Genomic DNA, 11,159 nt, shown 5'->3' on the forward strand with positions numbered 1-11,159 from the left:
TCCATTCAAATTTTCTAATAAATGAAAGGATTTAAGATTAGTTATAAAGTAAACCCATATAATTTATAAAGCTTTCCATATGCTAATCGACATTTGTTTCTTATCACTAGTTTGTCAGTAAAGTTTATCTTCGTTTTTGCGACCGTCTATTTCATAGCTAAATGAAGCAAATGAGTAAAGAAGTATGTTAGCCAGAATAACATTGTTCCTTGCTAATATGTTGCAAACTACTTGACATGCATTTGCTGGAGATATACTATTTATGGATATTTTTTTTATCCGTTTAAATTTTTGAAAAAAAAAATAGTATAATAGCCACACTTAGCGGCGGATATCACCCTCACCAATCTATTATATATTTTTAATTTTACAATTAAAATGTGTTATATGTCACTTTTTTATTATAATTAGAATAAAATCTTTTTCTCCAAAATTAAAGAATTTTCTCCTCCTCCTTACTAATTTTACAATCAAAATGTGTCACATGTCACTCCCTCATTGTAATTGAAATTAAATCTTTCCCTCCAAAATTAAAGAATTCTTCCCTCCTCTCTACTAATTTTACAACTAAAATATGCCACATGTCATTCTCTCATTACAATTGAAATCAAATATTTCCCTCCAAAATTAAAGAGTTCTCCTCTCATCCCTTTCTCTTTATCTATTCCTCTCATTCTTTCAACCACTTTATCTCTTTTATATATCATTATCAATGACTAATTACAAATTTGATAATTAAAATGTACAACATGACATTTTTTAAAACTTAACAACTAATAAAAAATATACAAGTTAAATCATTCCAAATTTTAGATAACGAATATTAAAATTAATTATTAGTAATAAATTAAACTCTTTCACATAAAAATAATAACTAAAAATCTTATTATTTGATTTTTTATCTACAGAAACCCTAGTCTTCTTAATCGATGAGAACTTTGGTCCCTTACGATCTTTTTGTAAAAATAGTTTGATTTTATAAATCTTTTGTACCATAATCTATAATGTCAGGATAAAATCGATATAATTCTAAAATATTTATATTCCCGTAATATAATTACGGATACAAATACTAGTACATCACTAAAGTTTGTTTTTAGTGTCCCTTGCAAATGCATTACTAAATCCTATAAATCCTACAAACAATTTATTAGGTTTATCTGTTTCGGGAGCGATATTTTCCTACCTAACAATAATGTATGGATAAAGTCTAAGATTGTACGTTTAGCGATCGACTAATAACTCCTCACAGCGAGGACGACTTCGCAATTGATATACTTTCTGGATGGATAAAATCTTGTAGCGTTCATTTTATTATTGGTTTCTTAATTGTATTATTATTAGTGTTTACGAAAATATAAACTTTTTGAAACTATTCGATTTTGTTCTGATATTATAGTGAAAATTCTTGATGGTTTAGAGAAGGGGTTGAATCTATGATCTTCTTTTAAATTGATTGATTAACTCTTAAAATCAGGAACTGAAACTTTGTTTCTGTTCGTCTGTGTAATAGATTATGCAGGAAACAATGTAGTTTTATCTCATAAATCGCAGAGAGACAAAATAGTGCAAAAAAAAAAGAAAATGGCACCAGCATATATTCTAGTTCAGTTGATTTGTGCAATACAACCTACATCCAGTCTCCACCACAACGTTGGTGAAATTTTCACTATACTTTCAAGTATTACAAACACCAATTCCCTAGGACTCAACATAATCTTATTTGGAACAAACCAAACTTCAACATAAGCTTGATTTGGCTAGGCAACATCCTAGACTTTCACTACACAAGTGCTTACCCAACTTAGTAAGGGATACATCAGATACAAGATGCATAATAGAAATACAAACAAATAGAAATCTGAAATCAATTTTGGCTTTTTTCTCCAAGTTCTTCTCTTTACCTTTTCTCTCTATTTGGCTTTTTCAAATGCCTCACATTTATGCCTTTTTCTGCTCAATAGAAAAATAGAGAAAGATAAACATTAAAATAGAATAATAGAATAATAAACCATGAAGGAGATGATGATTCACAGCTTTGAAGCTATTAGATGAACCAACTTCAAAACTCTCTATGATTGTTCTTCATTTTGGCGGTATGTTTCTTTGATATAGAAACATAGTCCAAAGCGTTGAACTCTCACTGGGAAGCTCTCTATGAAACTCAGATTCTGGTTCTCTCTCCTTGGCTTCATTCTGAAAATTTCTTTTCTTTTTTGTATGATTTCAGTTACCACACCTTGCTTCACACAGTTGACATCTTCTCATAAAATCAGAGCAGCAACGATGCAGAAGAGAGATGGGGCTGTCGCAGAGGTTTTAGATTTCATGCATTCATACTTTCCATCTTCTCTTTAATCCTTTTTTCAATATCTTCAAAGATCTGAACCATTTATTCTTGCTTTGGCTTCAAGTCCCTTTCTTGACCGTTGATCCATAGTAGAATTTCATAACCTCTATTTTCTTTATTTTTTCTAGAAATGGGTATGAGAGAGAAGGGAGCTTCAGCAAGCTACTTTGGGGTACCATAAATGGAAAGATTTTCTGATAATGCCTTAGATCTGATTTCTTCTTCTTTAATGTGAACCCCAGCATAGCCATCTTATCATGCGTAGGTGAGAGAAAAGAAGAAAGAGAACAGAGAGTTGGTTTAGGATTAGTTCAGATACAAATAGAGTTGCATTGCTTTAGTTAGCTACCAATTTAAATTGATTGAATGGACTTAGAACTCTTCTTGGGCTTGTTATGAATCATGGACTTGATTTATCAGTTTGTGACCTGAAGCTGTCCTTAATTTCTCATAAAACCAGCCACTTGTTTTATGGATTTGGACAATTAGTGAGCTTCTCTTTTTTCATGTTACTATATCTGAAACAACATAGATTTCCATCTAAACAAAGCTTTTCTTTGCTTCATTGGCTTGGACTGCTGCACAATTATTTTGGACTTGCATCACTAAATGAAATAATTGAATCCAATTGGATATTTAACCCAATAAATCAATATTTGTCATCATTATTAAATTAATTGTATTTTTAACTCAACATATAGATCATGGTTGAAAAGATTTATAGAATCAAATTAATTTTATAAAAAGATCATACAAGACAAAGATCTCTATCAGCTAAGACTAAGGTCTCCGTATAGATAAAAAATATCAAATAATAAGCTTTTAAATTATTATTTTCGTACGAAAGAGTTTAGTTTTTTACTAATAATTAATTTTAACATTCATTATCTAAAATTTAAAAAAATTTAATTCGTATACTTTTATATTTTGATTATGTGTGAAGTTTGTTATACAAATAAAACTCTTAGAATTCATGGACATACACAACAATTTTATAGTCCTATATATTTTAACTACTCGTAGATATTTTGATTAATGACATGCAAAAGGTGCATATTATTAATACGTATATATAAAAGATGAAAAACTATCAAGCCACTAGCAAAAAGCCTACACAAGGGGCCACTTAGAGTATGGGCATGTGCAGTAATATTATTAGGACCTTATAATAATAAACTGAATCTTCAATAAGCATGCAACTATTATCTCTTCTATCTTGTGCATCAAGTTACTTTTATTGGGATGACTTGTAAATAAAACTATCTTAGCTAGTGTTATTGTTAATTTATTATTGTCTTACTATTCAGTTATTTTTCTTTAATAGTTATACAAACTAAATTAATCATTGTTGATATTATTGGATGGAAATTGATAGGGGAATTCTCAAACTAGTTGTTGGTAAACAACACAAAAATTATTGACTTTTCTGCAGCTTCCTCCCGAGACAAGTCAATAGTTTCAAATGCATCACAAGACAAGTTAGTAGCTGCAAACTATCTCCTATTGTCGTCGTTTTCTTGTTTGAAGATGCTATGAGGTTTGTCGTGTAACTATAAAATGTTTTTTCCCTTATAATTGCAAAGTTGTTTCCACTTTCTTTTTTTTTTCATATTTTACTGTCGAACTTTGCATGAGAGCATGAGAAAATTTTATATTTGTGTTTTGATACTATAATTAACTGTGATCCTAGATGGTAATTGAGGTATTCATTTCTAATAAGATGGCAACCTACTTGAAGTTCATTTTTCACATGATACAGTGCCTTCTACCAAATTAATGGTACTTTTTTTGTTAGTGCTAAACTTTCTTGGTTTTCATTAACTATAAAGCACATTTATTTGTGAACATGAGTTACCAATGCTCTTTTTTTTAAGAAATTCACGAAGAATGCAATGCTATATTCTTATATCCTCGAAAGCACTTCTAGATTGCAATGCTTTATTTTGTTGATATTATTTATTTGTATTATTTTTTTGTCCCTTTCCGTGGTTGTGATCTTAAACCCACCCTATTTGTCACTTTGTTGGTGTGCATTAATCTCTACTCTTTCTTATGTTGTAGATATTTTGTGCCACCATAACCCTCTGTTCATGCTTTAGTGGTTGGCATTAGTATAATCCTGAATAAGTAAATGTTGACTTAGGGGATATATTTACAATACAAACTACGTAGGTGCAATACCTAATCTAATAGTGATTGGAAGTGATTCATAGTATATGTGTAGTATTATGATCTGGTACTGGCATGAATCTGATTAAAATTGTATGACATGTTTAGTTACTATTCCATGTACGGCCATATTGAGAAGTTAGCTGAAGAGATTAAACAGGGGGCTGCTTCCGTGTAAGGAGTAGAAGCAAAACTCTAGCAGGTTTGTATTGAAAAATCTATCTTGTTATAAATCTTTTTTTTAGAACTCATTGTTCTGAGAATTTTTTAGGAATTTGCATGTTGCAGTTATAATATTGTTAACACATGCATGTACCTGAAACACTACCTGAAGAGGTACTTGGGAAGATGGGAGCACCTCCAAAGAGTGATGTGCTGATTATTACACCCAATGAGCTACCTGAGGTTGATGGTTTATTGCTTGGATTCCAACGAGATTTGGACTCATGGTTGCTCAATTTAAGGCATTTTTGGATGCAATCGGAGGCCTATGGCGTACACAGGCACTAGCAGGAAAGCCTGCCAGAATCTTTTACGACACCAGTTTTCAAGGAGGCGGACAGGAGACCACCTCGTGAGTTTCCGAATCTGTCCAATTTTGCTTCCATTACTTCCCATTTTCCCCCATGAGTGTCTTTTTAATGCTGGTTATAGACATTTGTGAACTACATTGCCTTATTTTCCGCATACTTACACCTAGATTTTATCAGAGGCTCCAATGAACAAGCATTTTTACTTTTATATTTAATTTTGATGTTAAAATGAAATAACACTTAAAAAAGGAGATGATTTAATAATATTAATTAACATCTTAATATATCTACATATGTGAAATATTATATTCCCTGCCACTTCCAAATTTGTTAATTAGTTTTTTTAGTTCAGTATATTTTTGTAAGGAGAATATATATTAAGATTTCATTCCTATGAAAATATACTAAACTATCTTATCTGTTTGATAAACCGAGTTTGCAAATATTTAAGGCTAGAGTGGTTATCCTTTTTCGTCTATATCCTCAGCAAATGGAGCCAGATTGAGCCAAGACCAGGTACTAATTATTAGTATTTATCTCTCTCTAAATAGCTAGTTATAATTAGTTGTATTTGATTTATTATTAATACTATTAGTGGAGTAGATAGTAATTGAGTGCCTTGCAGAGTGAATTTATGAACTTTGAGAAATCTAAGAGAAGGATAGAAACAAGATCGAGCCAAAGAGGTTAAAAAGATAGCTACTCCTAATTAACACTACAAGATTTCTATTTGTTTATGGAAGTTTTTTTGTGGAAGTTTTAAAAAACCTCCATAACATATTTGATTTTTGGAAAAATATGAAACCCCCATTAATTAATGCCAATTTAAATTCCTAAGCCCAATTGCCCAAACAAATAACCAATTCCTAATCTCCTGCTCTGGTTAAACCCAAACAAATTTTATTTCAAACAAAAACTTATCCAAAAAAATTAAAAGAGGAAGAAGAGTGAGATATGATGGAACCCTAGATCTACTCGCCGCCACGGTATTCATCTCTCGCCATTATCACCATCAAGCTCGCCGTAGCATCTGAGATAAGAGGGAGAGTAAGCTCGTCGCTGCTGCCATTCATGTCTTCGTCGTTGTCAACATCAAGCTTCTACATCAATGTGTTGTCTCCTTTATATATATGCAATAACTTTTGAGATCATAGAAGAGTGAGTTCGTAGCCACCGCCGGCGCCGCCATCAAGCTTATCCATAAACGTGTTTGGTTTTCTTCGCAATCAGCTAAGGTCAATTTTTATTTGTTCATTTTTCTTTTTCATTGTTATTTATTTAACTCAATTTAGATATTCTTTTGTTTTTCTCTACATTTCATACCTATATAGCATGGTTAGAATTTGATACGAAGAGAGATCGCATCGGTGGTAGTGCGACGATGGTGGCAATGGTGGAGTAGAGAATAGTTCCTCAGAGGGCGCAGAAGGTGAAGAATAGTCGGCAGGTTAAAATACACTTTAATTGTTTGATTTAATCGTCGTTGTGTGCAGTTTAAGTGTTTTTCTTTGTATAAAAAGAAATAAGAAGCTTTGATGGAAGCTGTAGTCATATCATCTTTGATTGTTTTTGTTCTGTTGCAGATAAGAAACTTCATAAAGGAAGAGATTCTTTGGAAAAAGTGAGAAACATTTGAATTCTGAAATAGCAATCATTTGTATAGACACCGGTGGACACGGAAAAAGAAATGAATTTGTTTGTAAGATTGATTCAATATTTCAATTGAAACTGGTTGAGATTGAACTTGTGGAAATGGGACTCCGTATGAGATCCCTCTATAAAGGTTGATTCTAATTTGAAGATAACAGAAAGATGATTAAGAAGAAACCATTTTGGCATTACTGATTTAGATTTAGTTCTTAGGATTATGCGTTTATTCTGGTTGCTTTGCTGTTCTTAGGTAATTTGATATAATTGTAACTATATTTTGAAGGAATTGTTGAAGGTCTGCAAACAATTGAAGCATGTGTTGTCTTGGATCTTCAAGAATTTATCCGTTCAGTAAGAATCTGTTACCAATTCTTGTTTTTAATTGGTTATTTGATTCACTTCAGCTCACATCATATACTATTTGAGAATATGGCAATTGGACACTTGTAAGCTCCGTCAGATCCTTTAAATCACTTCATTCTGCTAATCAATTTGCTCCCTCTTTTTCTTAGTCAACATAGTAATTAAACACTTCAAAAGCTGCTAAAACCTATGACTACTTTCTTTCTTCTTTATTGTTATTTGTCTAGATTTGATTAATATATGTTAGAGCCATGTGGTGTGGGGGACAGTAAGAAGAAGAATGGATGATGGTCAAATTTGAGAGGAATAAACATAAATTAAAGGAAGATTGGGACAGACAAATTTTTAACCATAAAAAGCAAAATAGGTTTGTGTTTGTATCCTTCGGAGTTATGGCTAAGTGCTCTTCTTCTTCATCTTTTCTTGATTTTAGTATATCTTTTTTAACTTAAATTAACAAAATAATTATTATTAATTTATATATAATTACACTATAAATAGTTATTGAAGAATATTTTAGTCAAATAAATTATTCTTATATGAACACTTTTCTTTTTTCTGATTTAATTACCATAATAATAATTAATTTATGCAAATTTGTGATTTTGGTCTTGCATAGTGATTGTCACCAGATGTTGATCAGCAACATGTCACAAGATTGGAAGGCACATTTGGGTATATATGCAATGCACTACAATATAATATATAGTACTAATAATTAGTATTATTCATAATTTTAATCAAATTATTTAGGTTGTTATATATCAAAATTGATAGGTATTCTGCTCCTGAATATTTGACGCCTAGCATAGTAGATGAGAAAACAGATGTTTATGCATTTGGGATCCTCTTGCTGGAGATTTTAACCGCGCATAAGGCCTAGGATTATTTGCAACAAAGCATTTTGATATGTATTAACTTTTATACTATTTTCTACAAATTAGTACTTCTTGCTAAAGTAATGCAGTTTGAACATGATTACAGGGAAAAATAATGAGCCTGGTAAAACAAGGACTTCTGCTAATGGAATTCATTCAAATAGGTAAGATTTGTCTTGCTGATGAATCTAACTGTTGAACTATGTCCTCTTATTTAAACATAGTAATCTGGTGTTTCCAAAATGATGCACTTGCTTCCCAAATTCCTGCTAAATAGTTGAGGTTATACTAGACAAGATAATGCTTTTTTTTTTCCTTTGATAGAATTCTTGGCAGAGGTGCATCCGGAACAGCTTACCATGACTTTATTGAGGACATTCAAGTGGCTGTCAAGATGCTTTCCCTATCTTCAGTGCATGGATATCAACAATTTGTTGCAGAGGCAAGTGCTCAAAATATCCATAAGTGAAAGAAATCTCAATCTAAATTATATTGTTGCTATATTTGACAAAAACAAAAAATGGCTTTTGAATGGCAGGTTAAGCTTCTAATAAGAGTATATCATCGAAATCTGACTTCTATTATTGGCTATTGCAATGAAGAAACTAATATAGGACTCATCTATGAATATATGGCAAATGGAAACTTAGGTGAACATCTTTCAGGTGTGATCACGTACAACTATTTCTATTTTAGTATAGTTGAATTAATAAAGTCTATATAATTTTACCAAAATCAAAGCTGACAAGCTCTCTCTCTTTGAAGGCTTTGATCCTGCATCCACCAACTTCCCTCCAAACAACAACATCCTACCACCACAGACCTCTATTGAAGTTGTTAACCAGAGAGATACAGATCTTTTCTTCATGTGGCAAAGGGTATATAAAATAAAACAATGCTCTTTTTTTATCAACTCAGCTTATGATTAACAATGCGAGTTGGTTTTTGTTCTGTTTATAGTACAAGATTTTGGAACATGAAGCAGAAGAAAAGGCACAAGCCCTGAAGAAGATTAGAGAGACGGTGAATCACAAAAATCATATAGATGGTAGTGTAAAATTGATTGGTACTTCATTATTTGGTGTTCCTAAAGTTAAGCAATAATTTGGTAAACAATTGATTGCTTTTTAACATAGTTTCACTTATTTTGAATTTGGTAAGTAATACCCTTTTGAATTTTTTTTCTATATCTTTCATGAGAATTGTGATTTATTAATGTAACACCCTACCATACAAAGTCTTATGCTTAAGTCATAATTCAGAGATGGCAAGGTATTACGACCTCTAAAACAAAAATCTAGTACGAATAGTAGTATGAATGATTGATTATAACTAGGAGCCTTTGCAAAAAAAGGGGTAAACAAAAACCGTAACTCGAACGTGCAACACTCCGATCGATAACATAACGAGCAAAGAATAAGCTAACGCAAGATCATATATACAAGGAGTGTCAAAAACGGGAATATCAAGACTCAAAATCCGGCTGCGAAGATAACCGGTCCGAGCATAATAATATATCCATATAATAAAATAAGGAAACCCTAAAATCCGCATGGGTGAGAACCAGAGGTCCCCAGTACGGTAACAACTTCCACATATATAATACATAATAATAGAGGAAAGCCGAAGGCAATCCTAGAACTTCCTCCATGTAATATCAAAGCTTATAAACAAGCTAAACCGTAAGTGGCAACTGACTAAAGATCCTTCAGTCTAATTAATACTTCCCTTTCCAATTCCTTCAGACCTCCCAACCACCAGCAGGAGTATAATATAGCAAACACAGTTATATTAGACAAGAGATTTACAAATAGGAACAGATAAGGCATTTAGGCAATTAGCAAGTAATATGCAGTCTTAGAAGTATGAAATTTGGCTTTTAAAACTCAAAAATCAACTTTGGGATGAAAACAGGGCCACGCGTACGCGCACGCGTGGATGGCCTTAAAACTCATTGACGCGCAAGCGTCATACGCGCGAACGCGTGGGTACTCTTGCGCCCCAGGCATAAAACTGGCACAACTTTGGCACAACTCTCGGGAAAATGGCTGGGCATTGGGTGCAGCACATTCGGCGCGCCCGCGCATATCACGCGCACGCGTGGATGGCGCTTTCTGGAAGAACGGCGCGTACGCGCCAAGTGCGCCTACGCGCAGGGGGTCATTCTGCTAAAAATTTTCTAAGTTAAAAACTGCAGAATTCACAGACTCAACCCCCAATCTTCCGACGGTCATAACTCTCTTATTTTAAATCATTTTTCACCCGTTACCACATTACATATTAGATACGGGAAACCGAAACCATACCTTAGCCGATTTCCCAAGCTCAACCGGAGCACTTCCAAACCATTTTTTCTCAAGCTCTCAAGGTCTCAACACCTCCAAAAACAGATTTTGTCACACAAAACTCTCTTCCAAGCTTTCCAAAATCACCAATCAAGCTCCAATATTCACATATACACAACCTAAGCCACAATCATCATACCCATACACAACATCTCAATGCCCAAACCACGTGACCCAAAAACTTCACCTCACTCTTCCAAAACTCACACTTAGACAGTTTCGCATAGAGTTTCTTCTCCTTTAAAATCTACAACACGGTCCGCAAGTGTTCCGCATGCTCTTCTTCAGTCTTGGAGTAAATCAGTATATCGTCAATGAAGACAACAACGAATTTATCCAGAAACAGACGGAATACTCTATTCATGTAATCCATAAACACTACAGGAGCGTTCGTCAACCCAAAAGACATCACAGTATACTCGTAATGACCATAACGAGTCCTGAAAGAGGTCTTAGGGATATCCTCACCCCTCACCCTTATCTGGTGATAACCGGATCGCAAATCGATCTTAGAGAAAACCCCAGCTCCTTGTAACTGATCCATGAGATCATCAATCCTCGGCAATGGGTACTTATTCTTTATGGTGACCTTGTTCAGCTGCCTGTAATCCACACAGAGCCGCATACTTCCATCTTTCTTCTTTACCAGTAACACTGGAGCACTCCACGGGGAAACACTTGGTCGGATAAAGTTCTTACCCAACAGTTCCTCTAACTGAGACTTTAGCTCGGCCATCTCTAACGGTGACATCCTATAAGGAGCACTTGAGATTGGTCCCACCCCAGGCACCAACTCAATAGCAAACTCGACCTCTCGGTTAGGTGGAAATTCCTCAATATCATCGGGAAACACTTCCGGAAACTCACACAA

General features: G+C 33.5%; 1 protein-coding gene across 7 annotated transcripts; it reads left to right on the forward strand.

Annotated features, from left to right (window-relative positions):
* LOC107619033 (senescence-induced receptor-like serine/threonine-protein kinase) lies at positions 5,790-9,130 on the forward strand. Of its 7 annotated transcripts, none has more exons than XM_021110769.1 (11): positions 5,790-6,287; positions 6,384-6,499; positions 6,636-6,673; positions 6,986-7,148; positions 7,293-7,432; positions 7,685-7,740; positions 8,050-8,107; positions 8,268-8,385; positions 8,482-8,608; positions 8,709-8,821; positions 8,904-9,130. In XM_021110769.1, the coding sequence occupies exons 5-11, from the start codon at positions 7,350-7,352 to the stop codon at positions 9,045-9,047; spliced, it is 699 nt and encodes a 232-aa protein (XP_020966428.1). In that variant the 5' UTR covers positions 5,790-6,287; positions 6,384-6,499; positions 6,636-6,673; positions 6,986-7,148; positions 7,293-7,349; the 3' UTR covers positions 9,048-9,130. The 7 variants fall into 7 exon arrangements, with proteins under 7 accessions (XP_020966428.1, XP_016176727.1, XP_016176726.1 ...); XM_016321240.2 differs by having other exon boundaries at positions 5,791-6,287; positions 6,986-7,053; XM_016321241.2 differs by lacking the exon at positions 7,293-7,432 and having other exon boundaries at positions 6,636-6,751; positions 6,986-7,053.

This window comes from Arachis ipaensis, chromosome B09, assembly GCF_000816755.2.
Source record: "Arachis ipaensis cultivar K30076 chromosome B09, Araip1.1, whole genome shotgun sequence".
Lineage (NCBI taxonomy): Eukaryota > Viridiplantae > Streptophyta > Magnoliopsida > Fabales > Fabaceae > Arachis > Arachis ipaensis.

Excerpts from the sequence above, each read along its gene's own strand:
- LOC107619033 (XM_021110769.1), top strand. The coding sequence starts at position 7,350 with ATGATGGTCAAATTTGAGAGGAATAAACATAAATTAAAGGAAGATTGG. Across the intron at positions 8,108-8,267 it reads AATGGAATTCATTCAAATAG|AATTCTTGGCAGAGGTGCAT; the intron begins GTAAGATTTGTC and ends TTCCTTTGATAG. Across the intron at positions 8,386-8,481 it reads ATCAACAATTTGTTGCAGAG|GTTAAGCTTCTAATAAGAGT; the intron begins GCAAGTGCTCAA and ends TTTGAATGGCAG.